Raw genomic sequence first — 27854 nt, 5'->3', positions numbered from 1 at the left:
GGTTGCTTGCATCTGACTTTTCTATGATGTACTATCTAACTTTTCTTGAACATTGAGGCACAATTTTTAGCTTCGTAATTAAAGATAAGTATATGTAACACTAACTTTCTTAGTTATTGTTTAGCAAGTGTTCGAAATGATGATTCTTCATACCAATACAATTTTATCTATTACGTTTGAAGCGAGCAATAAAAAATTTGCGATTTAAACTACTTTCTATCCAATAGCAAACATATTTATCTACTTTTATAGAGAGTTATCTCGGTTAGTCAAAACTCTAAAAACACATCGAATTTTCTTGAAACTTGCTGCTTATCCAGCAATGAAATTTTCTATGAAATTTCGTTTTCGACTTGTCCTTTAGTACGAAATAATCTTCCGTCACGTAGATGTCATCCGCAGGTGCATCGACTGAATTGTTCAATTCAATTTTCTCGATAACGATATTCGAACTAAAGAAACTCTAATCTATACTCAAGCACAGGTATCGTTGCATCGCGAACACCCTGTACACGAGCGTTTGTAAAATGACCGCTCGACTAATTGGCTATCGTCACCATTTTATGCGTATAATCTTCTATCAAATTAACGACCAGAATTGCTGAACGAAAAAATAGCTGACGAAGCGACGACTCTCGCTTTCCGCGTCACCTCGCGCAATACATTAGAAGGAAGATTCCGCTAAAAACGCGACGACTGTTGCGCTGATGCACCGAACGCTCAAAGCGCATTGCGAGTTACGTTAATCGAATATAGGATGAAATAAATTGGAAAGTTTCCTTTTTTCGGTCACCGCGCGTTGACCTGTCCACCGAGTGGACCTCCCACCGAGTAACGAAGATCCGGGAACGGTGATTCGCAACGCGGAATCAGTGGCTCTCCTCGACTCGCCGCTGTGACGCCCGGTGATGGATGCACCGGCATTTACCAAAGTCGCTCGCGAGAGTCGCCTAGACGATAGAAGGGATCAGGGTGTAAAAAACCAGCGACTTCGCCGAAAGAAAGAGCGAAGAGGGAAAAAAAGAACGGGAAAGAGAGAGGGGACGTAGGGGAGGGAGAGACACGCGAGATCCAAAGACGGCTAGAAGAGGGAGAGAAAGAGAAACGGTGGAAAAAGGAAGGTGGGATCGAGGCGGGGGTGTGGAAGTGTACGCGCGGAATTCAGAAGCGGAAAGAAGGGATGGGAAAAAAAGAAACGAGGGATAGGAACACACGGGAACAGGGTGGAAAAGACAAAGAGGATGAGCGAAAGAGAGGAAGAGAGCGGGGATTAGATCTCAGGGTGAGTGGGTAGGATTGGATTTGGCAGAGACGGCTCGTTGGTGGTAGAAGGTGCGCCGGCGAAGGAGTAAAGAGGGAGGCAGAGACTTTGGTTGGTGTCCGAGTGGTGGTGGGGTTGCAGATGGGGAAACGCGTAGTGCCTAGGGAGAGCGGCAGAGAAGGAGGAGACGTAAGTGACAGAATACAGTAGGTGGTGGTGTAGGTGAACTGGACAACCACCAGAACTCTCGCCAGTATTTAAGGGAGAGTTGCGAGCGTAGCGCGCCAGTTACTACGGCCGATTGCCTCCACGAGGTGACACCGAGCCAGAACGTGTACACGCAGGTACATACACTGATTTACGGGAGAAAGAAAGGGCGCGAAAAGTCTCGGACACGTGGCTTGATTTTCGCGAAACATCATACACGTCGTTCATCGTTTCTTTCTTTCCGTTTTTTCGTTCGCAGTCAATCGAATAAATTTTCTCAGTGACCCCCCCGACCACAGGGATCAGCGAAGTTGGAGCCTGCCGATCGACGGGCCGAACGTTACTCGGGGTTGATCGAATCCCGTCTTCCGATTGTTGGGTAGAGGAAGTGACAGTAAGAAGGTGTTTAAGGCCGCGATAGTCGTTGAATATGAATGAATGTGCGTCCCTTGAGGAAGTTCGCCGCGGTTCACGGAAGTGCACGATTTATGGAAGAGTTTGAACCGCCGCGTCGAGGATTCTTTGGACTTTTCGCTCGTGGACCGTGCAGATGAGCGTGCTACGAAGGTAATTCCACCGAATAAAATGCCGTCAGTATAATTATTTCAGAGAAATAATGGAGAACGCTCGCGATAAATCGCCGACAAGAGATTAAGTTTCTGCAAAACCCGTGAACAATCTAATTGCACAACGCGATATAGATTGCGCTGTTTTGTATCTACCCGTTCTTATGAATTAAACGAACTGCCGCGATAACGTTTTCACGGAGAACTGCACGGACGTATGTGTCAGCGTACCGCGATTAGATATACATGAAAATACTACATCACGTTAACATTATATCTATATTGCATATTACATTACGATTACTTTTAACAATAGCTGGTTACCAAACGCCAGAATAATCTAACTTTTCACGAAATAACAAAAAATGTTAAAATATAAATAATTCACAGATACAGAAAAAGAAGGAAATTAAAATAGCTCTTCATTCAAAAAACGCATAACTGCATCAATAACTGCGCGTTGTTGTGCGAATAGCATCCCATGCTTAACTCTAGAGAAGATTAGGTATATGTGATGCAGTCGAAAACAGAACGCATGGAACGTTTAAGCGAACATATTTTCAGGAAAAGTGATAAAACGATAAGTACCACTTTTGCCAGAGGTTTGGCTAATGTATGTATTTGTTTATCATATTACTTGGTTTATAGAAGAACACCGAGTGCTCCAAGTTTTATTGCTGAGGTAAACTCTCTTCGATACATCTTACGCCGCGCTAACCGTGCAGATATTGTTTATCGCTAGGTTTATTTTAGCGGGGCATGTTTGCCCGACGAATGGCTAATGCCCCAATTTTTTTATTTCGGTCTACAAGCGAATTATGACGTGTACGTTTCAAGAAAAGAACTTGATTATTTATCAGACAATATCAATAATTATCTTCAGAAATATCAGTGGTCATTCGTAACTACATGTACACCTGCCAGGAAAGGAAGAGATTGTTCTTCATGTAAGAATAACAGTGTTTATTAAATCATTCGATGGAACTAGTAAACAGATCCAAGTCGCACACGAGTTGCAGATATCGTACATGCTAGTTACGTAATAGCCGGGGTAAGGAGGCGCGGCATTTTTTTTATCTTTCCGATGAAAAGAGGATGATTAAGCGTCCGATGGTAGACCGCCGAACAGTTCTCCGTGAACGACGAAAAGGAAACGACAGGGTCGCGGGTGGTATCAGCCTCGTGGTACCTTGTCGAAGCGAATGCCGCTTTAATTTCTTTAAATCGGAACAGAACATCCAGGAATTGATACATCCGTTACACCGTTCGACCAATTTCATTTACAACGTACGTTATTTAATTTACTATCAACTACGAAAAATCGAGATTCCAGAGAATATATACACTTAATCATTGGAAACTGTAAGGTTAAAAAAAAAGAATATTAATCGTGTCACTGACAAAACAAAACTTGTTTGCCGCTTCCAAAACGACGTACTCGGAAAAGACTATGTACTTTCTACAGTAATTTTATTTGCAATTAAATATAGTTAGCTATACGCGGACTATTTTTTTTATCGCTCACTTGTGCAGCTGTCCGCGATATTATCATTATAACGCAGCCATTAACTCCCTTATCATTATATTATATATTCTTTAATACCCGTTGGAAATAATGATATATTTACAGTCAACGAGTTTCGTTTCGAAGATAAACGATTGAAAGCTTAATAAGCAGTTCGCGAGCAGTAACGCAGGCCGATCTAATTAAGCGACGGTAATATTTCAATTGAACGCAAGCATATATATTTTTTTTTCCCACGCATTGCTTTAATACCGGAGAAGCTATATTCGGAGAGCGTAAAAATACTGGCCGGTAATGCCGGAGTGAACAGCAAGAGTGGAGGAGATGTAACATGAAACTCCGCCGGATTCCTACGGGCGGAAAATAAAAGGATAGGAATAAAATTGAATTTGCTAGCAGGCGTAGCGGTGGATAGCTTAACGAGGCAATAAATATCGCGTGTGTCCAGGGAAAGAAGGCGAATCGCTCGGATTCGGTGCCCGATGCTGCTGGCGTTGGGTCTGCTTCTGGTGCTGCCGGACGCTGGAGCCGTTCACCAACGATCGAACCTCCTCCCACCGTACGCGAACACCTCCTACCGGTTAGCCAAGGGTGCGTCTAATCGCGGTATTTCAGTCACCAGGATCCTGCAGGATGGGGAACTTGAACGGGTCATCCGGTTGCCTCGAATTTGCGCCAAGGAAACCATCGTCAATTGGGGGTAAACGATCATCCTTCTGCTATCCAACGATTACTTCTACGGTATTAGCATTGTTGTTACCTTTCCGTGATATGTTCGTACAATTTTTTATAATCCCTTTTTATATATCCCTTTTGGAAATAAAAAATTTATTTGACGGGGTGGCAAGCAAAATGTGGCTTTGTCACGCAATAGAAACGTATGCGGAATATCTCTGGTAAAGAGTCAACGCTTACAGTATTACAGATGTAAAATTTCAGATAAAATTCTCGAACCATTTCAAATCTAAGTTCTTCGCTATATCAACCGCGAATAAAATCACGACAACTGCTCCCTAGGAATTCTTTTGCAATCAGAGAGTTCGGTTGTTTTTTCGGTCTACGTTAGAGCAACATCGCGCTATCCTCTTTGCCTGGAATAACATTTCCTTCGGCTGGAAGAGCAAATCTCCTCGGGAGAACATCCCCCGGTTGCAACCCTCCCAGTGGAACCGGAGGAGTCACTGTGTTAACGAAGAGGAAAACAATGCCTCCTTTCAGCATTGCCAATACGCGTGGGAGACCACGCAGACTGGCTACGTATGCATTTAACATCGGTTACCTCTTTCAATAAGCCCCCGTTTTTACACCGGCCAGCCGATATCAGCCATCCTGTTGCAGTTTCCCGGACGCGTTCTTGTCACGTTTCAAGCTTACAGGAATCACACGACCAGCGCGCAATGCTAAATAGAGTCTCTTCAACTTCCTTCTATTCTTTTTTCTTTAAAGAAATCCGTGTCCGTATCAACACTGTGATTTTCCTCTCGATGGTTAAACGTTTTCTTCTATAGCAAAAAATAATATGGATTTTATCTTAGAACAATGAACACGTAAAATTTGCCTGACTCCCGCCGAAATGAAATGCTAAAGCTTCCAAAGAGGTGGACTGCCAGGCGGTCGCTATATCGCGGTTTCGCTCGATCGAAAAACAATTTATCGCGTTCAGCCGGTGGACAGCGGCCGCTAAGCCAACCATGGCCTTAAGCCGAAAAGCGGCAAGTTAAGTAAGCAAGGATTAGGCGGAAGCAGGAGAGCGAACATCGAGAATCCAACCAAGGCTGGCTGCTGGCCTCGGACCAGCGGTTGTAACTCATCTGCGGATGCTCTCACGAGGATACCAGAGAATTCCACGACCGCGAAACGTCACCTTGCACTTAAATCGGTGAAAGCCCTTTCGTTGTAACGAGAAAAGCGGCGCGGCTTGCCTGTTCTCATGATTCGCCCTTAACCGCGTCGTGGAACCATCAATTTTTCATCGGGAAACCAAATCTTCCACTTCCGCGTAGTATTGCTAGATCCCATCACAAGGTATTGAATTATTAGAGTCTGGTGGGACATCGCTGATATGGCTTAACTATTTCAAAAATGTCATCGTAATACTACCAATAGTTTCGCGGATATGATTTTTTTTCTAGATGGTGCATTTTATTTACGCTTCACTAATTTTCGCCCGTCTGTGTGATATATTCACAGGAAACGAATGTGTAGATTGATTCACCGATACTATTAAACATTGTCTTATCGTGGTTCGAACGTTAACGAATTCAACGACGACCGTCGAGGATGCTTATCGACGCATCGAAAGGTGGCGGGGGAGCATCAATCATAGGTGAACGTTAATCACTAGGAAACATCGTGTAACACGTGCGTGTGGCCAATCTAGCGTGAATTTCCCGCCCTCTGTCCGCGTTAGGGTTTTAGCTTCTTTAAATTCGTACGTCGTAGCGTCCTCTTTTGAATTAAAGAAGAGTCTCAGCGAGGAGAAAAATTTCCTTTTGCGATAATATCATAATTAGTTTTCGTTACTTCCGCGTTACTTGCGAGAAATGCGCGGTGGTCAGCGTACAGTTTGCTCCCTCGCAGCGGTTCGCTAAGTGTTAAGTCACAACTGTGATCGCATTCTACGATCACTATGATAAATCACTGTTAGTAATTTTTTTGTGCCACTTATTCGTGCTTTTTTGGGGGATAAGAATTGATTGGCCATCTAATATTTTGAGTCGATATACATATATAATATACAGGTATCTCTCGAATAGCACGATAGTTGAATTGTGCGTCACTCGAGAGATACCTGTAGTTGTAGAAGCGAATGCGTATATAGAGATTGAAACTGCAGATTGTAATCATTTAAAAAAGAAAGAAGGTGCACCACCGTTTAGATGCTATTTTGTGTAATTTGCATATTTCACCGGTAGAGATACAAACGTAGCACTGAGGCAAGTGTGGCTACTGGAGTCGGGTAGAAATTTGCAGTTGATATACGAGGGCGACACGTTGACCGACTGCGTGGACGAGAAATTCGCCAACGGCGACGAGAGTTCCTGTACGTCGAGTGCACACACGGACGGCGATTACAATGACAGGGTGTCCGTCGAGCTGTTCGACGTAGACGGCCAAGAGGACTCGTCGAGGATTCCGCAGGATCTCTCCTGGCTCTCGTCCACGGCCGAGCTACGTCACAGATGCAGCCACACGAGGAACAGGGCGAGGAATCAACTGATGGCCCAACATCGACGAAGGTACAGTTACCACGAAACCAGCAACAAAAAAAAAGAGAGATCTAAATCTCTTGCTTGCTCACATCTCTTTTTGATCATTTGATAATTAACTTTAATTAGTCTCTATATTTCTTCCTTGTACGCTTTCTGCCTGTGACCACCTTGATTCCAGTGCAATGATATTTGCTGTGTTTCCATAAAAATTCCACAAACGGTTTATTTATGTTGATTATCAGATGGATGCAACATCAGGCACTCTAAAACTGGGTATCGTGACGTAATATGGGTATATAATACGTAATATATAACAGAGACTCGAACTAGATGAATATAAACAATGCGTTCGTACGGTTTACTCCTATATAAATCCATTTGAAAGCCGTGTGTCCGATAGCGTGCAGACTTCGCGGCCTAAAAAGCGAGGCATTGGAAATTTCTAATATAACGATATCATGTTGGGTATACAGGAAGTATTCCAAGTTTCTGAACGGAACAGGCAACAGCCATCGGCAGAGACGAGGCAAAAGCCGTTCGCGAAGGGACTTACTGATGATCCCAGGCACACAATGGTGCGGCCGCGGTCATCGGGCTACGAAATACACGAATCTCGGCGGTTTTGGCACGGCGGACGCTTGCTGTCGCAGACACGACACAGCTTGCCCCTTTTTCATCCCAGCGTTCGAGACGCGCTACGGGCTTTTCAACTGGGGCATCTCGAGCATGATGCACTGTGCATGCGACGAACGGTACCGAATTACATTCAAACGAATCAACCGATAGATCGATACGAACAGGATCATAATCTATCCGAACCGTTTGGTTACCGTTTCCGTAGATTTCGCACGTGCCTGAAGATGGCTGACACGGCATCCGCAAATTTCATCGGCAAGATTTTCTTCGATGTTCTAAGAACGAAGTGTTTCATATTGAAACCGCAGAAGGTTTGCACGAAATGGTCCTGGTCGGGCAAGTGCCAGCATCACGACTACCGGAAGCAAGCTCACGTTCGCGACAATGTTCCTTATGATTAAACGGGGATTAATGCGTACTGGGGATATTCTTCTTCTAGAGATGCCGCTACCAATTCTCAGGGATGTAATAGTTTATCGAGGGTGTTCGATGATACACCGCGGGGGTGTGCTTGGGAGAACAGATCGGAGATAAAAGCAATCGTCCTCTTTGACCGTCTGATTACATGAACGACAATACGTAGTGGTCAGGATAGGAACAGCCGGTAAAACAGTTTCGATACAGTTTCCCGCGTTTAGAGTTTCCTTTACCTATAGTTGAATTAATTTGAAACTCCCGGTTGGTTATCTGAAATACTTGAAATTAATATTACAGAATTTTGTATTTTTTATTTTTAATACAGAGCGCATTAAAAAATCGTGGCACGAGTTAAGAAGGAGTGACTTCTCGTGCGAAACTTACAGTGAATCGAAGATGTGGAAGATCGATGTTTTTATACGAGACCTTGTTCTTTAAATAATCGACTGTGAAAAGGAAAAGGGCTTTCAATAATTTATAATTTAATTGAATAAATACTTGGTTCGAACTTATCGTTTTAATTCTGATTCATATTAAACTATGATGTTTACAAATCGGAACGCACTCGCTATATATATAAAACAAGACAGGTTTAGCTGACATACTATCACTAGTCAAGTGCGTGGCTACGAGTAATTGCATAATTGGTTTCCAGGAAAACAAAGTCTCATATAAAAAATTATAATTTCACATTATTCATTTACTTTTTCATTACTTTTTCATACGGTTTCACGATTTTCGGCCTACTCTATATGTACTTACAATTAGATTGCTTTCAAATTGCCAAGTTTCGGTGATAACGCATCGCACGTAAGTAATATTGCGAAAAGAAATCGTTCGAAATAGACAGGGTATAATTTCTATTATCTATATGCTAACTATGTAGTCGTTTATCGTCCTAAAAGATGCCAAATAAATTATTCTATAGATAAATTATAATGAGACTGTACATATCACGAGTAGCATAATTTTTCAGGCATGAAAATTTAGAAAATATCTATTATATATTGAAGAAGTAGTTTGATCGAATCATTATCGAAGGTGATCATTAAAAAATAAAATTGAATCAACAATTTTCCTCTAACTATACGTTCCTGAAATAATGCAGTTAAAGTGTTCTGCAAAAACATATTGTTTATTTTATGTTTCATTTTCTCTAACGTCTATAATAACACTTGTTTCGTATTATATAATTATGTTCATGCATGTATTCGGTACGTTTGTATTTATGTATGAATGAAGTATGCCGTTCGGATGTGTAAAAATGTTAGCAAAAGATAAACTCAGATCGTAACATACATCGATACGACATTTAAATATTGAAACATACTAACGTTTCCCATTATACAGTTTAAACGTGATTGAACAAATTTAATATGCAATATCTCATCGTATTGTATAAATGAAAACAATTCGCACATTATCAAAATTCTTAATAGTAGATAGCTCATTGTAAATATGTATCATAGGAAGCTACAGTATAAAGCTATCATCTTTAACGAAAGATACATTATAAAATAAAATTGCAATAAAACCTTACGAAGGATCGTGAAAATATTGTACATCGTTTCTTCTTCAAACCCTATAAATTTACTTACTTCGATTTATAATTTTAAGACCGAAATCCAATTTTAAGTATTCATCTGAATTCGAGCAGTGAATTTTTATTTTAATTCGAATTTAAATTAGAATTCAAATTTACGTGTCATTCTGCACGCATGTCTCTTTGTTATGAGAGCTATCAAAAAGGCGCGATTTGTTATAAGAGGAAAACAATTGTCTACAAACGTTAATTCTTTTACGGACAATCAGAATTTTATGTCGTGACAGTTATTTTCATTGTCTAGTATTTAATCTTGCACATTGTTACACCATATGAGTATCAACTTGTTAAGGAATTCGTGACGCTTGAAAATGAAAATGTACAAAAATGAAGTGAAAACAAGACAAGGAAAAATCGTTTGTCCGTCAACGGAGCTAAATTTAGGTGTCACCTTAAAAGGTGGTCAAAGTTTTAGGTAATCAATTTGTCAATTTACGGTTACTTTTTTTTTTAAGTAACATAACCAATATTTCCAATACATATTATGTATTTTATATGAGTTCGCCCGCGAAGTTTCAAATACTGATCATCTTAACTTTTGTACTCAACATTCAAACGTTACAAGAACTATTTACATGCCATTTTGTTCATTTCAGCATTTATATATTCATTAATAGGGCCCAAGTATATTAAATTACCTCTCAAATAATAATACTTTCACGTAACTACAAAAATTTGTTAATTTCAAATAAAGTATAAAATATGATCATAAAATGTTTTGCAGACATATGTATCGATACTTTCTATAATCACTGTATATACTATACTTGTTATTTATACTTGTTATATTTATTGTCTATAAAACAAATAATGATCATTTCTACAGATGGTCTTCTTATAATGATGGCTACAGAGGAGTATTTGACAAATGCATTTGGAGTCTAACACAGGATGATACTCATCTATCCTACGTAGTGCAAAGTCCATTGCTCGACTTTAGCAATTACGATCAAATTCTATCCAATTATTTCAGATTGGATGTACATTTGGAAGATCTCTGCAAAATATGGACCACAGCAGATCATCATTTAAAAGAATCCTTAAATATAACAAGTGGTGTTAGAATATTAAACCAAGATGTTGTGGAAAATTTATTCTCTTTTATTTGCAGCTCCAATAACAATATACAAAGGTATGCAAAGAAACATCTTAATTTGTACAATCATATTACTTCCAACAATATGTTGTTATTGTAGAATATCAGGAATGGTAGAAAAGTTATGTACATTTTTCGGTGAAAAAATTTGTTCTATCGAGGATAATGACTACTACAGCTTTCCAACTATAGAGGCATTGGCAGGAGAAGACGTAGAAAACAAGTTGAAGGAAGAAAAGTTCGGATATCGTGCCGGATACATAGCAAATGCAGCAAAACGATTAATGGAGCTTGGTGGAAAAGAGTGGCTCCTAAATCTACACAAGAAAAATAATAACTCATATACTAAAGCTAGAAAAGAACTAATTACTCTGCCTGGGATTGGCCCAAAAGTCGCAGACTGTATATGTTTAATGTCATTAGGCTACTTAGAAGCTATTCCTGTGGACACTCATATCTTTCAAATAGCTAGAGCAAATTATTTGCCTCATTTGGAACAGAATAAAACAGTAACACCAAAAATTCACGAGGAAGTTAGTAGTTACTTACGAGAATTATGGGGTCCCATGGCCGGTTGGGCTCAAGCTATTGTTTTTTGTGCAAAGATTGACAATCGCAGTAATATCACGTCGAATCATAAACGTAAAAATAGTACAAATAAAAAATCTCACAAATCAAAGAATTTTAAAAAATAACATATCTTTTACTCAAGAATTTTTTTTTAATGAATATTTACAGCATATGTCACAGGTTTAAAAAAAATGTATAAAGTCATGTATACCTTTACACAGTCTCTCTTTTATATATTTATAATAACTGCCGTTATCGCAATTAAAAAGTTAAAAAATTTTATGAACTATTTAAAGTAACGTCCATTGTACACACGGAATTATTATTATTACGTGCGCACTTTTCGTTTTCCTCTCTTGCACCAACTAGGGCGAAATCAAATTCATCCACGAACATACATTCTGTTAAGTATTTCAGTTTGGACATTTCTTGCTCCTCATCGTCTAAAAAAAAAAACAAACCATGTTTATGCCATAAATTATACATTTCTGTATAATGTACCTACTTCTATTAGTGTTTAATATGTCAGCGAAGATGCTTTCACTAAGGTGCCGCAATCCAGGAAACGTAGTCGATAAATATGCTTTGTCCGATGGTTTTAATACTGACAAGCATTCCATTTGTAAAGACACTGGTGCAGAACAACTATGAATTAACCTCATTTTACTTTGTGCAGCCGTAGAACTAACCATAGGATATAACTCGATATTCCTTAGTCCACTAAAGGCAATACCTAAACCAGGAAAACGTTATAAAACAAACTACAAAAATATGCCGTTAGTTTTGCAATGCATCAAACTTACCTAGTGGTTTTCTGTTAAGGAAAAATTGTAAGGTACCTCTCCATGTATCCAAGTGTACACCGACTAAGGTACCTTGCCCAAAGCATTTGCTGTAACAACGATTTTGTCCGTTGTGTTGTATATATCCCTGATAAGAAAAGCCAAAAGATTCTTGGTCAAGTCCAAGAAAAGAACAAAATACGTGATTTGCACTATTTAGATCCACTTTACTTGTTCCAACTCCGACCATCTGAAAATATGCAAGTCACTATTAATCAAAGCTAAAATCTTATATGTACATAAACTGTAAATGTATTATCAATTTTGATCAAGGACTAACAATATCTGTTCCATACGTAGGACTAAGCATTTCGACTTCCCAGTAATGATGCTTCCCTTTTTCTAGCAGTTTGTTACCTCTTATAGCTGCTGTACCATAACTGTATCCATTATGAAACTTAACATCTAAGTTATCATCTGATAAAACAATGGTACGCGTAGCATTTTCTCTGTCCCATACCCATTCGTATTCTGCTGAAATTATGTAAACTTTCATTCAATGAGAAGTATTAAAATGGTGTTATTAATTTAAATTAATATCAATGAATTATCAATGAATTATCAATGAATTATCATTGAACGAGAAAGAATAAATTTAACGTCAATCCCAAACAAGTATACTCTTACCGTTGTTTTCTTCGCAACGACAGTTTTCCAAATTACACACACAAAATTTTTCGTACTCAGGTGACCAGATATATTCGCTCTGAGAATTCATAATTTCACAGTGAAATATTTCGATTGCCCTTCGACTATTCCTGCACGATGAAATTACACTACACTGCGCTATTGCATTCTAATTTACTCAAAAGCGACGCTCACAAGCTTCTGCCGCGGAAGCAGAATTATTTATGTGCAGGAAGATATCGCGCATTGCGTCTAATACGCGATAGACGCGTGGTATATATTAAAGCGCATAAATTACTAATTACTAATTAACATAACGATATCACGTAATCCTTACTACACACGTGACTAAAGATAAAATTTTACAACTATTTAAACTCCGGATGTTTATATAAACAAACATTGTTAAACGCTTTCTAAAAATTAATGAATCTGTCTAAATAAAAATTAATTTGCTTTCACCTTTAAAATATTATAACGCGTACTCTTTGCTTTTAATTATACCGTATTATGAATATCCTGTATATATTTTTACATATTTAAATCTCCTATATAAACACTAAATGTAAACATCCATAAGCGCAATCAATAACAAATATAATATCAACTTTATGATAAACAAAAATTGTTGCATTCATAATAAAATAAATGATCGATAAGTTAAATATAGTTTTAATTATGGAAAACAATTACATGAACGATGTTATATATACAAATTTTCATTATCCTTTATATAAATTCTTCCAACTTAAATTCTTCTTCGTTTAAATTGGATAGTAAGATATAAACACTGTGTATTTTATTAGTTGTCTAATATCTGAAAGAGTGTGTGAAATAATATAAAAAAGCTGAAAAAAGCGAGCTCTAAATTATTGAAAAAGCGGCCTAAATAAGAGAGCAAGAAAATAAAGAGCAAGTGAGATAGAAGATCATAAGGCGTTACGATCCAGTCATTTGTAAGGCGCATGCCCATTAAATGTTCGGTTACCTCCAGATTGAAATGCACCAGAATAGCACGCGATGCTGTTCCAGTCCTAATATCGCCTGCCAATGATGTTCATTCATCAATTTTAACATTTTTCCATCTACATTATAAATGAATCTTAAAAATGACAAAACTAAACAGTTTATCCATTTTAATTCTAAAATAGATTAACGTGAAAGAAAGATATAGGATTATACTTGTTTCAACAAAGTTATTGTAATTTATTTTATATTCTCCGCTTTCGAGATAAGAGAGAGAAAGATATATAGGAAAGCTATAGGAAAGAGTGAGACAGATGCTGTGGACTCTACTCGGGAACCCCTGGCGCCATCTCTGTGAAAAGTGCTCAAACTGGTCGCACAGCGTTATCGACAGCGAAGTGAACTACTGAAGCACTACCATCATCTCTCGGAGAAACTCTGAAACTAGTCGGGCATTAGTTTCAGTACTCTTCACAGAGATGGCGCCAGGGGTTCTTGAGTAGGGTCTGTATCATCTGTCTCACTCTTTCCTATAGCTATCTTATATGTCTTTCTCTCTCGTACTTCCAAAACGGGAAATATGCGATAAACACGGCGCAAGTAACATCACAATGCTCTTGCTGTGGCAGAGTTCTGTTGTCGGGGCTATTATTTCTTTTAACAAACAAGATACAAGCCTTCCTTTAAATCACAGCTCCTCCACAATTTCGTTACTTAGTCACCCATAACGCCGAAATTAATTTGCGATAGCTCAATGACTCAAGGACTCAGCTCAAGGACTTTCCACAAAAATGGCGCCAGCAGATTATCAGTAGTTATGATTAATTTCGCCAATGACCACACAGATTGCGACACTGGTTTTGTTGACGATATAAGATTGGATTATAACCTATACTTTATTATTCCATTTAACTTTTAGAATAATTCACGATACAAATAAATAATTGTAAATAGTAATGACTGTTGAAAAGGATGAAAAGGCAGTTCCAGAGGAACAACATTATGAAGATTATTCTGATCTTTATCCAGGAAGAAAGGGACCTGTAAAGCGCGGTTTTTTTGGGCAAATTTTTCTCCTGGATAGACAAGAAATAATGGAGAAAACAAAATGCGAATTAAATGTTTACAATCGTTTACAGCATAGTAAGTTTCTATATATGTGTTTAAACATATTCTTTTTAAAAGTTCTTTTTAACAAAAGGGGGATAATCGTATAGAGACCGAACAATGTTCTTTGAGAATTAAAATTAGTGAACATTTTTCTATTATAATTTTGAACTGAAACAATTTTTAGTAATGCTGCATGCAAAAATTAGATTGTCAACTTTCAAATGAATTTAGAATTTATACATTTGTATTTATTTTAGGTCCTTTAGTAAAATTAATGTTGGCAGCATTAAAAAGCTCAGGATGGTACGTAGCAGATTATAAATTTACCTTTTGTGAATCTGTTGGAATGGAATCTGTTTAGTCCTTTTTTTATATGAAAAGATGATGTATGCCCAAGATAGCTTTTTTAACTTTTCTTTACATATATTTTTTATTACATCTGTTGATGCCACGTAGCACATATTGAAAGTAATACCTTCAATGGAGCAACTAGAATGCTTCATTACATTTTTGTATGTTCTTTATGATAATTTCAGTGAGGTTGATCTGGGTCGTCACATTTCGTGTGAAGTATGCGAAAAAGAAGTTACCGGTGGTTATGATCCTAAACTGAATCAGGTAAGTGTTTATTGTACAAACGTTTATACAGTGGCATAAAATGTTTTTATCTGTTCCAGATTATAATTTGCCAAAATACCTGTCGTACCAAAAATCGTGTTCAAAGTACTTTGAGTCATGAGCTGATACATATGTTTGATTTCTGTCGTAACAAACTAGATTTGAATAATATAGATCATTTAGCTTGTACAGAAATAAGAGCAGCTAACCTATGTCACTGCAGTTTCATGGGTGCAGTTACTCGTGGGCTTGCTGGACCTTTTCATATTAAACAAGCACACCAGGTAAGATATATATTTATGGGAAATAACAAAACCATATTGCATATTGTAGAAATTGTTTTATTTTATATAAATGAAACGTAGTTATTTTATTAACAACATATAGTAGGGATAAGTGAATTTTTTTTGTAGCACATCCGAATTGTAGCTTGAATAATCTATACAGGGATGATCTCTTCTTTTTCCACTCTTTTAATAATATTTTTGACTATTATTATTATTATTGAACCTTGGCAACATTGAGATACATCTTCACAGACTAACTTCGAACATAATTTACTAATTTGATTATACGTGTTTCTCTTATATTAGGATTGCGTTGCGGACAAAGCTATTCGGTCGATTATGGCTGTAAAAAATGTGTCAAAGGAAGAAGCAACAGAAGCTGTAATGCGAGTCTTTTTAAAATGTTATAATGACTTGGAACCAGTTGGAAGACGACTTCGTAGAAACTCGCGTGATATGGAAAAAGCATATATTGAAGGTCCATTATATGGATATTCAGATTGAAATACATTTTATAAAAGTTTAGTTTTAGTTTAAAGTGTAATTGTTTGTTTCATTTATTATATACCTCTTAATCTACTGCACGTTCCAAAAAAAAATATACTATAAATCCTCCTTCATTTTGATATCCAAGTATAATTAAATTCACATTATTGCTATCCTATTTTTAACTTCTTTCTGTAGTTTTCACCATTTCCATTTAACATCAAATTTCATATCTCGATTATATCTTCGATGATACCATCGGAAAGCTTAGTGAATAAAGAAGTATTCAAAAGTTTTATTATAAGTTCTTGTATATTTCAGTAAGTTTATTATAATTCATTGCATATTTTAGTAATTTCATTGTATTTTCTTGTATATCTCAGTAGTTTTATTGCAATTTTTTATATAATTCCCGCTTTAGAGGTAAGAGAGAGAAAGATATATAAGAAAGCTATAAGAAAGAGTGAGGTAGATGTTGCCTACTCTACTTTAGAACCTCTGGCGCCATCTCTGCGAAAAGTGCTCAAACTGGTCGCACAGCGTTATCGACAGTGAAGTGAACTACTAAAGCACTACCGCCATCTCCCGGAGAAACTTTGAAACTAGTCTGGCATTAGCTTCAGTATTCTCCGCAGAGATGGTGCTAGTAGTGAATAGTGAATAGTAGTGAATAGTGGTAAGTAGTTCTTGAGTAGTTTACTTCGCTGTCGATAATTGTGTGCGACCAGTTTGAGCACTTTTCGCAGAGATGGCGCCAGGGGTTCCAGAGTAGGGTTTGTAAAATCTGTCACACTCTTTCTTATAGCTTTCTTATATATCTTTCTCACTCTTACCTCTAAAGCGGGAAATATGCAAAATATCGCAATAAAACTACTGAAACATACAAGAATTTACCATAAAACTTTTGAAATATATAAGAAATTACAATAAAACTAAGGAAATATACAATTAATTACACTAAACCTTAAGTTTTATACAATACGAATAGTCTAAGATATATTCACATAAAAAATAGTTATATTTTTTATCCTAAAAATAACGAACACCGACACAAAATTAATATACATACATTTAGGATACACGTATGTATGTATAAAATATTAATTTGTGTACCATCATTTGGCTCTTATTAGTACTTCTGATATTATCTAACAATAAATTACATAGGTCAAGGTGTGTTTCAGCAGACACGAAGCTTTTTTAACTACTGGGAGAGGCTTGCGATACTGCTTCGAGCACGGCAATATATTAGTCTTCAAAGATATTTGTCGTTCAATGTTGTTGCGATAGCTCGATACCTATGACAACGCTATGCTACTTAATAATCTCAAAGTTCTTTTTCTTCAGTTTTTATATCGAGTTGAAAAATGTTTCCCTTGGTTTAGCACATACCTTGAGAGATTATGCTGCAAGTACTGGAGTCGGTCATACAAGTTGTAAAGAGATAAGAGTTGATTCCTCATCAAATATTATTAATCTACAACAGTTATCGCAATTTTGTTTTCTCATCACTTTGTAAACGTTATAATGTTAAAATGTAATATGTAAATAATAATAAGTTAAAATGAATGACGATTATAAAAGTTAATATTAAGTGTCAACAACTATTAATTATCAACGTATTCCATTTTTCACGTAGAGATTATTGAATAATGTAAGGTGTCTCATTTTATTTTGCTACAAGTTATATGTCAGTAGCCACTTAGAAAAAATGAATTAAACGACACGCGAGATCTTCTATCAGCCTTCAATAAGAATCGCGTTTGAGTCCATTATGAATATTGCAAGGCAATATGTCGATTATCTTTAGTCGTGTACTGGTAAACATCATGTGAGAAAGTTTATATTCTCCCAAGTGTTGTATCATATTCTTTCATTTATTCTGTAATTTGCGATGGTATACGATAGTTTGAAAGAAGAACACATTTAGATGCATTACTTAGTAATATGGAGGGAAGACAGCAATTGTATTGAACTAAGAAGGAAACAATGTAGTGTTATTTGTATTAACTAAACGGGAACAGTAAGAAGATAAAAGGTACGTAAACGTAAAAAGTATAGAATATAATGTGCGCGTTTCTTTTGCCGTTTCAAAGTTTTATACAAATATTCTATTTAACTCGTTGCCTTTTTATTTTTATAAATTTTGTTCTTTATACGTTCTTGCGTACATTAACTCAAAATGATCAGCTGAATTAATTTGCAAACACGCTTGTCCGTTTTCCGTTAATAAATACGAGTGTAGCGTTGCCTTTATATCATAACTGAACAGTCGTTCTAATTATAATAATATGTATTTAGAAAAAGTACCGAAAAAAATAAGGATAGAAGTTATGGCGTGGGAACCAAAGACTCTACATGACGCGTTGTTGCCCTTGATTTGGATCAATGGAATATTCGGTCTAGGTGTGTTTGAAATAGCAGGACGTCCACAATACAATTTGACTGTAATTTACGACTGCATATCTGCCATATTATATGTTATCTTCTTTTACGAAATAAAAATGAACGATGACTATAATTGGATTGCATACCAGGAGATCAGTTATGCATTTGTTTTTTGGGTGAACATTATAGTAGCCCTTGTTTCTATTATTCTCGGATTCATTCACACAGAAGTAGGTATTTTTACAAATACAAGCTATAAGCATGGTTTATAATGTAACATGGATACATGTACATATGCTTATAGCTTGTTCATCGATCATATAATTTTATTTAGTACCTTATATTGAAAAGATTAATCTTTTTTTCATACAAAAGAGTTGGAGAGAAATAATTGTAAGGTGCGAACAAGTCGACAACACTTTAGAAATACTTGGCCTTAAAAAAGATTATCGAAAAACTTTACGATATGTAATATATATGATATTTATGTGGATGATCGTAAATTTATGCCTTTCTTCAAGCACTTTAATTTGGTTATTAAACAAAGTTGGTGTTAAGTGGGGCATATACTTAAGTATTCTATTACATGTACCAATTACCATAAATATTTTGCTTGTCTTCAGTTTCGGTGTGTTTATAAAGTAAGTATAGTTCGTATCCTCTGATTTCTGTGGGATATTTGTGTTTTACATTATAATTTAAAAGGCATTTAATTTTCTTTTTGGAACGCGATTCGTTTAAAAATAATTTGAAACGAACAATCGATAAACGCCTTCCGTAAAAGTATTTTTTCACTCTTAAAGACATTATTTCAATTGTTTATTATCTTTTACTTTCACGTTATTAAATTCTACTTTAGAATATTACAGAACAAATTATACGAGATAAACGTAACTCTGTCTGAAATGTATCAGCTATCAAATGACATAAACATGAAATATAAGAAACAATCTTATACGAGCCACAAGATTATGGTTGCAATGAATTATTATAATCAGAATTCATTTACCCAGCATTTTCTTCAAGTTACAAGGTATATTCAATATTGTGTAATAATGTATAAAGTGTAACTTTATTCATTATGTAACTGTGTACAAATAATGGGCACCAGTTTGCAAAATGAATAATTATATTTCTGTTTGTATGTTTTAAGGCACGTCCATCTTGAGATTGTTAGAATTTCACGTAGGCTTAATAAAATATATTGTCTTCAATTTGTACTAGAATTAGTAGTGGAATTTACAATACTAATAGGAACGCTATATAATTTCTATTTCGAGTTAATGCAGTTACATCTTACGGACGTTTTAAAAAGTGATTCGTTATTATCGTTGGTATTTTGGATCCTAATAAATTCTACTAAAATTATTTACATAAATAATCTATGCACCGGTTTGTGTCGCGAGGTACAATCATTATTTTTTGTAACATGATAAAATGACTAATATATCCCTATATACAGGCATTTGTATACATGTAATATTAATACCTTATAGGCACAAATAACTGCACAGTCGCTTCGAGAATTAGAAATTTCTATTTTGGACAACAATATAAAAAGTGAGGTAAAGATTTTGTGTGTATAATAGTTAAGTGGAAAGTTTAGGTAAAAGTATTCTAATTTAAATGGCAATAATTTCAGATACAACAATTTTCATTGCAACTGATTTTATTTCCTATATACTTTTCTGCTGCCGGTTTTGTTAAGCTTAATAACGAGTTTACAAGGACGGTGAGTTAAATGAACACGATATTTTAAAATATCGCAAACTTTTTAATTCAATATCCGTTTTCAGTTTTTTAATACAATAGCGACTGACATGGCTATTTTAATTCAAATGAGTTCCACACCTAGTGCAATAAAATCTTTAACTAAAATAGTAAAAGATTATTAATATTTCAAAATATTAACATTTAAGCTACTTATTGTAATTTATGAATAAAACGAAAAATAGTAGAAATACTTTAATTTGACTTGAGTGGTGAATAAATATTTTATGTCAAGTAAAATAATAGGTTTTATAGAGAGTGTTCCTAAGACATCCACGTTAGGCTTGTTAACTTTGTACAAATTGTATGTAAAATATTTATAGTTTTAGTATAAACTGGCTATGATAAAATATTCATTTATTATGCATTTCCAGTGAAAAAGTGTACTATATATTTTATTTCTCTAAGGTACTATTTATTTGTATTTATAATAAATTGTACAATAAATTTATATTTACGTTATTTTATTAAAAATCTATTATTTTTACTTTAAACTTTTGAATAATTCCTAAAATTTTATAACAATTAATCAATACGTTAATTGTTGCTGTGTTGTACATTGCTTTATTCATAGTTTTTGAAATATGTAAAGTATAATACTATGTGTAAAGAAGGAAGTAATGATTTCATGAAGAAATGTTTTAAAGAAGAGCAACATTTATAGTAATTGATTTAAAAATTGGAAACAAAGTTTCATACTTCTACAGCCATTTTATGCATATACTGAAATATAAGTACTCAATGGTGCACTTATAACAGAAAATTTATAAACGAATATAAATATCTTAGTAATATTTTATTCTTAAATTGTATATATTTAACATTTTTTCATTCGTATTGAAGAAAATTAAGTAAAAGAAAAGAAACGAGCATTAACAATTAAACAAAAATTTGTACTCAAAAGATGGTATGTACACAAAAAATTCTTTGTACTTGTTGTTCATCGTAAAAACATTTGAAAGATATAAGAGAGGATGGATTTGAAGAAAAATCGTGTAATAAATAATATTGATATTAGTTCAAAACAACAATTACATACATATATATTATTTGCATAACATACTGTTGCATTTTTGCAAAATCAGATATTCTATATATTAAGTTTATAGCCTATCTGACATGTGATAATATGTAATATAATGACATATGCTTTCAACAGGAAAAAAAGGGAAGTATATATTTATAAATAAAAAATAAAAAACGTTAAAATAACTTGTATTAAAATGAATTTTGAGTAAAGATGCTGATTTTGAATTAAATTTTCAAAATATCGATTTTAGAAAAGGAAATCGAATTGGTTCTTTTCTAGCACTCGGTGTAAATCGATTCGTAAAATCGATACTTTTAGCATTCTTAATTTCAAGCACTGCCATACTTATCTATACGCTTCTGGCATAATTGGAAATTATTTAATGAGAATTCCATAATTTAAGTAGGTGTGTAAAAATGGTCGAAGTATAGCTTTACTGATATGAATGAAATCAAATATGGGCAGTTCAATTGAACGACTTACGGCTCTTCAGAAGATTCAACAAGTTCTCTTTAATTCATTTTATTTGGTCATAACGCTTTCACCTTTAGCTGCTTCCTTCTAGGAACTCGCTTTTTATCCGTTTAGTCATAATGCCTTCACCTTAAGCTGTTTCATTCTAGGTGCTCGCTTTTTAGCCAGTCTTCGTTGTTCCTTCTCTTCCCATTTTCTTTGCTTGTCTGGATCTTCTTCTTGTAATATACGTTCTTTTTCAGCTCTTCGACGTTCTTCTCTACGCTGTGCAGCCGCTTCAGCTCTAGCCGCGTGAGTTGTTTTTAAGAATGCCTCCTGTACTCTTAATCTATTTTTGTCCGCTTTACTTTTACCCTAAATAGAACGGAACTTTAATTACTAGATAATATCATATATAAAAATAATCATATAATTTTTGAAAAAAGTACATATCAACCTCTGTAGATAATTTGAAGCGACGTAATTTATGTAATAGACAGAAGGTTAATTGTAGAAGAAGCTTCAATTTTTCTTGGCCTTCTGCATTAATAGTACGTCCTTTAATACTTATATTCAGTCCGACAAGTAAAACTTTTTTCACTTCAGGCATTGTTAATTGAGCTGTATCTCTGAAAAAATTATACAAACCATTAGAGCGAACATGTTGTATATATATGTTCTTTGATTAAAAACTATTCATTGCTTACTCTTGCTGTTTTGGACCACTGAATTGATCGCTAATATGTATATAATCTATATATGGTGCGAATTTAGAAAACGCTTGCAGAACTCTTGTATCTAATATAGCCGATGCTGCCTCGGCAATTTCAGACATCACATAGAAACCTGACGGTAGACCAAATTTTTCACCAGGTCTCTTTTCTGGGCAATAAACGCTAATATCAGCCATGTCGCGCACTAAATGCATTGCAGTCCTTTTCGTGGCGATTGCTAATACAAAACTATCCATGTCATCTTTCGCTAACTCTACGCGTATATGGGCTTGATCATTTTGAGGTCGCACGAGTTGCGCTAAAACAGCAACTAAATCTTGCCTTTTAATCAATTTCAATTCGATTAACATAGAGTCGCATCCCAGTCTTCCCGAACAATATAAACTATAATGGGATTGGCTTTCTTTTACTAGACCATTCTCAGACATATTCTCATTCGACTTCCCTGTATCACCAACAAGGGAGAAATTATCCAGCAGCAGCTGTTTGTGTTCGTCGAACCACATCTCTGCTATACGGGCGTTCTTGGCACGACCTGCTATGTAATTTATAAAGTACACTAACAACCCGATGATCATTAGTATTTCTACGTAAAAGCTGTCCCATCTTGTACGCAAATGAAGGGGTATTTTTGTAATGGTTAGAGTAGACGGCTCATCGGTTTTTGGGCCTGTGTTTGATCCAGCTGCGTCTAATCCCTCGAATTCCTCTTCATCTTGGAAGTGATCGAATTCGCTGTCACCGTCGACAATTAGAACATCTTCTTCCTCGAAATCTTGATTATCATTCAATTCTTTAAAATGTTCCGCATTACGATCGTTGATCGTTTGCACCGGTTTCTCCTCCTCAAAGTCTTCAAACTCCGCGAACTCGTTATCCTCGGGAAGTTCTTCGTGAAAATGTGCCGTGACCCATATATTCGTTGCAACCAAAACAATATGAACTACAACTAACCACAACTTCATTTTGTCTGAAACAACGAGGAGCAACGAAGTGTTATTATTTTATAACGGTAAAAAAGAAAACGTAAGAAAAAAAGTTTACACGTAACGATACATTTATTCGATTTGAACGTAGGAATTTTATGCGATAATCCTATTGACGATAGACGTGTAAAAGTAATCTCCAAAATGTTTTCAGGCTAAAGTATCGAATGCTTGGATAAAGTTTCATTCGTTACGGTTTTATACATCAAATTCGTTGTTTTCATTGATTTAATGTATTATACTCACTTCAGCGTGAATTTTCACAGGTCGCTCTCAAATTTGTGACATTGGTTTCATTTATGAATCAAGTACAACAGTCTTTCTAATAAATAATACTATAACAGCACCCTTACGTGGAGGTGACTTGCACGCCACGAAGCTGATCACGGAGCGTAACGTCATTTCCTCGATCAGAAATTCCATATAATGATAAAATATGCTTCAAATAATTCTACTTAAATTTCGTTAACATTTAAGAAGTACAAAACACATATCCAATTTCGCGAATTCTGTAACAATCTTAATTATGTTACAAATTTATACGGACGATAACGAAAATAATAAGTTATAGGTACGAACAGTTAACTTTTACTTTCACCAAAATCGATTTGTTCGCCTGTTGGAAATTAAAACGAAAAAAGTTCGGTCGATTTTTCAACATAAATTAACTACCAGATGTACACATTTTAAATCAAGCAAAATATAAAGTATGTAGTAGGTCGATAAAGTAAACTTCTCTCGAGTAACTTTCGTAAACGAAATTCCGTACGACTATCTCGTGGAGTGTACTTAATGGTGAAGCGAGAGATCGATTCAGTAAGTCCGTGGAAACGAGTGAGGGAACTTCATTGCGCACGCCTGATTCTAATGGCTTTTCGCTGTCAAAATACGATGCGGTTGTTCCTGTCTTTTTCCGCAACGTTTCGTATATAATCTGAATGATTCGTTCGAGTATCGAGTCGTGATTAAAGCGCGGACCCGTGGCGAACATCGGATGAAAACAAACCGAACAAGTGGAAGTAACAAGATCGCGTGTTGACAATGTAAATCCTAGAAAGCAAACAATGGATCAATACTTTGCAGAGAAGGGTAACACGCGAATACGACGAAAATCCATCGCCCTTTTGCAATAATACATTCCGTGTCGTGCGTTCGAGACCTAGAAAAGGTAAGCGTATTATATTAGAGGAAAGTATGGTCGCGACACTTAGAGCGTATCGCGTAATGTTTGGTTAAGACGTGCACATTTTCTTCTCACGTTAAAAGTGACAGAGAGCGTGCAGTCACAGAAAATGTTCGAAGTTAAAGATAAGAGAAAAGTTCCTCGTCGAACGTAGAGAAATTGTAGCTACAGTTCTGGAAAAAATGTTTCTCATCAATTTCCCTGAATAAGTTTTCAAACGAAAAATCAGCGTATCGTGCTTGATTTGCTTTTCTCTGCTATACTCATCGACGTCGACAGAGTATAGCTTTCCACGTGAATAAAACAATCGCGTTTCGATTAATCAACGTCCATGAAACGGATCCTACACGTTCCATCCCACACTTAAAAGTCACTCAAGTGCAAACAGTTACGTCAACCGGCGTTTCTCGTTCGGCACTTCTCCGTTTAATAATAACAAACGTTGAAAACCATCGTCGATAGGATTAAATAAAACGTAACATCAAATTACATGCTTGGAACCCTTTATTCGTTTATGGCTGCGAGAATTACCATATCCCTAAACGAAATCAGCGATTACTTTCGCGATACGATCATATTTGACAATTTGCCGGTTTTACAATAGGCGGATTATTGATTTGGCGAACCATTGGCGAGCGCTGATGTCCGTGTAGCATTCACGGCTGATCGTTCTGTTTTCTTTGCTTGCATAGGTGCGCATAGGTAGCATCGGCCGTTGTCATGGATAAGTCGGATAACCAGCTGAAAGCTTGGAAGAAGAAGAACATGAAGTCGAGCGGGTCTGCGGACGTGGTGACTCAGTGCGTCCAGGTGGTCGTGCGATGCAGGCCGATGGACGAGAGAGAGCTTGGCCGTGGGTACACTCGTGTGGTCGACGTGTTCCCGTCTAGAGGAGTGGTCGAGATCCGCCATCCGCGGGACGACCCGTCCAGCGACAATGTGAAAGTTTTCACGTTCGATGCGGTCTACGATTGGAATTCCAGCCAACAGGACCTCTACGAAGAAACGGTCAGGCCGTTGGTGTCCTCGGTTCTAGACGGTTTCAACGGCACTATCTTCGCTTACGGGCAAACTGGCACCGGGAAAACGTACACGATGGAGGGTCTGAAGAACGACCACGATAGACGCGGCGTGATTCCGCGATCGTTCGAGCATATTTTCAATCACATAGGCAGATCAGAAAACATGCAGTACTTGGTACGTGCTAGTTACCTGGAGATTTATCAGGAAGAGATTCGAGATCTCCTGCAGCCGGACCAGAGCCTTCGATTCGAATTGAAGGAAAAGCCGGACACCGGTGTCTTCGTGAAAGATCTATCCACCTCGGTATGCAAAAGTGCCGCGGAGATTCAGCAGCTAATGAATACGGGGAACCAGAATAGAACTATTGGCGCAACGAACATGAACGAGCACAGCTCCAGGTCGCACGCGATATTTTTGATTACCATCGAGATGGGATCGATCGGCGACAGCGGCGGAATCAGGGTGGGCCGTTTGAATCTGGTCGATCTCGCGGGTAGCGAGAGGCAGAGCAAGACTGGTGCCTCTGGCGAAAGGCTCAAGGAAGCGAGTAAGATTAACTTAAGCTTGTCTGCTCTGGGGAACGTAATTTCGGCCTTGGTGGATGGTAAAACGACACACGTGCCCTACAGGGATTCCAAGTTAACGCGGTTACTGCAGGATTCCTTGGGCGGGAATTCAAAGACCATCATGGTCGCCAATATCGGGCCTGCGAGTTACAATTACGATGAAACCTTGACAACGTTGAGATACGCTAATCGGGCTAAGAATATTAAGAATAAACCGAGGATAAACGAAGATCCGAAGGATGCGTTGTTGAGGCAGTATCAGGAAGAGATTGGCCGGTTGAAAGAGAAATTGGCTCAGAAAGGTACGGTGCAGAAACGAAAGAAGAAGTCGAAGAGAAAGAAGGAGGACGAAGCTGTGGACTCCGAGTCTGAGGCAGAGGACAGCCGAGGTGAGGATAATAAAGTAGAGACGGACAAAAAGTTGATCGCGGAGCAATTGAAAGCTGAGAAACAGGAGACGGAAAATCTTATAATGAGAATAAAGGATTTGGAGAGCAAGATGCTTTGCGGGGGAAAGAACATCATCGACCATACTAACGAGCAGCAGCGCGCGTTGGAACAGAAAGCGGCTGAAATTGCCGAAAGGAAGAAACGGGAGGTTGAGATGCAACAGAAACTTGAGGACGAGGAACTTACGATGTTGGGTGTGAAGGAAACTTATACAAACTTACAACAAGAGGTCGACGTCAAGTCGAGGAAGCTTAGGAAATGTTTCAATAAGCTGCAAGTTCTGAAACAAGAATTGGAGGATGTTACCAACGACTTCAACAGGGACAGAAGAGATTTAGAACAAACTCAACATGAACTAATGAAAGAGTTGAAGCTGAAATATTTAATTATAGACAATTTTATTCCGGAGGAAGAGAAGAACAAAATTTTGTCGAGAATTCACCTCGACGAAGAAGACGACTGTTGGATAGTAAAGGACCCGGAACCATCCAGTATAGATTTGATAAAGAGACCCACGTCCGTTCCTGCTGCCCGTAGGCCGGTTTCGGAATATGCACGGATCGCTCTGGCCATGGGACGAGGTTGTCGTTATGCGGGTGAAAATATACTAAATTTAGATTTAGATATGCCAGCCAGAACGACTCTGGATTATCAGGGACCCGCTATTGCGCCCACGATCCAGGCAGTTCTCGAGGAAGCGTTGCGAGACGAAGGTGATATCGATGTGGACGCGTCCAGTGCTAAACTGAGATCGAAACCGCGTTTACAGTCGGCAAAAATACGACCTAAAAGCGTTGGAAAAATTCCACAGATACCAGCGCCCGTTTATCCAAAGACGAGAGGTCTTGTACCGAAGTAGGCAATTTTTTAATACGTTCCAGTAAAAAAGTCTGTAAAGAAACGTGTAAATATTGTACGAACTGCATCGTGAGCTTCGTTCGATTAATTTATACATATATATTTAATTTTATGATTCGTTGTGATACGCCACATACTTGATGTATGTATCGCTAAAGCGCAAAATAGCCAACATCTTTGTAATTCTCTAGTCAATGTGCACCGTACAGCCACGTGGTATTAATATATCGATTATTTCATTATCGCATTAATAAAAGATATAAATAAATATCCTGTTGAAGTCAGATTCCTACTCGTTTTTTGAAGACTGGAATATGTGTGCAAATTTTTGCGTTTTTTTTTATTCTTCTTCTAGCGATATCCGTTAGAATGGAAATCATGAGA

The 27854-nt window shown here is 36.8% G+C and overlaps 7 protein-coding genes across 9 annotated transcripts; 5 read left to right on the top strand and 2 right to left on the bottom strand.

Annotated features, from left to right (window-relative positions):
• Positions 1–1773: 1773 nt before the first annotated feature.
• On the top strand, positions 1774–8049 carry LOC143426335 (uncharacterized). The gene is made up of 5 exons (XM_076899720.1): positions 1774–2035; positions 4008–4259; positions 6475–6798; positions 7245–7523; positions 7613–8049. The coding sequence occupies exons 1-5, from the start codon at positions 2019–2021 to the stop codon at positions 7806–7808; spliced, it is 1068 nt and encodes a 355-aa protein (XP_076755835.1). The 5' UTR covers positions 1774–2018; the 3' UTR covers positions 7809–8049.
• A 1656-nt stretch (positions 8050–9705) lies between these two features.
• Positions 9706–11309, top strand: Ogg1 (8-oxoguanine DNA glycosylase). The gene is made up of 3 exons (XM_076894957.1): positions 9706–9842; positions 10254–10559; positions 10624–11309. The coding sequence occupies exons 1-3, from the start codon at positions 9739–9741 to the stop codon at positions 11216–11218; spliced, it is 1005 nt and encodes a 334-aa protein (XP_076751072.1). The 5' UTR covers positions 9706–9738; the 3' UTR covers positions 11219–11309.
• Positions 10252–12798, bottom strand: LOC143423558 (SPRY domain-containing SOCS box protein 3). The gene is made up of 5 exons (XM_076894970.1): positions 12563–12798; positions 12216–12406; positions 11897–12125; positions 11599–11826; positions 10252–11536 (listed from the first exon to the last, which is right to left on the bottom strand). Exons 1-5 carry the CDS (start codon positions 12651–12653, stop codon positions 11373–11375), a joined length of 903 nt encoding a protein of 300 aa, XP_076751085.1. The 5' UTR covers positions 12654–12798; the 3' UTR covers positions 10252–11372.
• Positions 12799–14450: 1652 nt separating this feature from the next.
• LOC143423719 (mitochondrial inner membrane protease ATP23 homolog) lies at positions 14451–16087 on the top strand. Its single transcript, XM_076895236.1, has 5 exons — positions 14451–14671; positions 14896–14941; positions 15175–15256; positions 15316–15540; positions 15850–16087. Exons 1-5 carry the CDS (start codon positions 14485–14487, stop codon positions 16045–16047), a joined length of 738 nt encoding a protein of 245 aa, XP_076751351.1. The 5' UTR covers positions 14451–14484; the 3' UTR covers positions 16048–16087.
• A 1964-nt stretch (positions 16088–18051) lies between these two features.
• LOC143433337 (putative gustatory receptor 28b) lies at positions 18052–20444 on the top strand. The gene is made up of 8 exons (XM_076910639.1): positions 18052–18067; positions 18331–18647; positions 18793–19058; positions 19277–19450; positions 19571–19823; positions 19914–19982; positions 20060–20149; positions 20214–20444. The coding sequence occupies exons 2-8, from the start codon at positions 18363–18365 to the stop codon at positions 20310–20312; spliced, it is 1236 nt and encodes a 411-aa protein (XP_076766754.1). The 5' UTR covers positions 18052–18067; positions 18331–18362; the 3' UTR covers positions 20313–20444.
• Positions 20445–21500: 1056 nt separating this feature from the next.
• LOC143429785 (PAT complex subunit CCDC47-like) lies at positions 21501–23804 on the bottom strand. 3 transcript variants are annotated; one of them, XM_076905579.1, is made up of 5 exons: positions 23744–23804; positions 22378–23374; positions 22128–22299; positions 21821–22045; positions 21501–21762 (listed from the first exon to the last, which is right to left on the bottom strand). In XM_076905579.1, the coding sequence occupies exons 1-5, from the start codon at positions 23790–23792 to the stop codon at positions 21748–21750; spliced, it is 1458 nt and encodes a 485-aa protein (XP_076761694.1). In that variant the 5' UTR covers positions 23793–23804; the 3' UTR covers positions 21501–21747. The 3 variants fall into 3 exon arrangements, with proteins under 3 accessions (XP_076761694.1, XP_076761683.1, XP_076761701.1); XM_076905568.1 differs by having other exon boundaries at positions 21508–22045; XM_076905586.1 differs by having other exon boundaries at positions 21510–22045; positions 23637–23765.
• A 393-nt stretch (positions 23805–24197) lies between these two features.
• Klp68d (kinesin-like protein 68D) lies at positions 24198–27738 on the top strand. Its single transcript, XM_076905556.1, has 2 exons — positions 24198–24564; positions 25280–27738. The coding sequence occupies exon 2, from the start codon at positions 25294–25296 to the stop codon at positions 27469–27471; it is 2178 nt and encodes a 725-aa protein (XP_076761671.1). The 5' UTR covers positions 24198–24564; positions 25280–25293; the 3' UTR covers positions 27472–27738.
• The last annotated feature ends 116 nt before the right edge of the window (positions 27739–27854 follow it).

Source organism: Xylocopa sonorina, chromosome 1 (assembly GCF_050948175.1).
Source record: "Xylocopa sonorina isolate GNS202 chromosome 1, iyXylSono1_principal, whole genome shotgun sequence".
In the NCBI taxonomy this organism is placed as follows: domain Eukaryota; kingdom Metazoa; phylum Arthropoda; class Insecta; order Hymenoptera; family Apidae; genus Xylocopa; species Xylocopa sonorina.
Note: the sequence above shows the minus strand (reverse complement) of the source record. Positions and strands in the feature narration are given on the sequence as shown.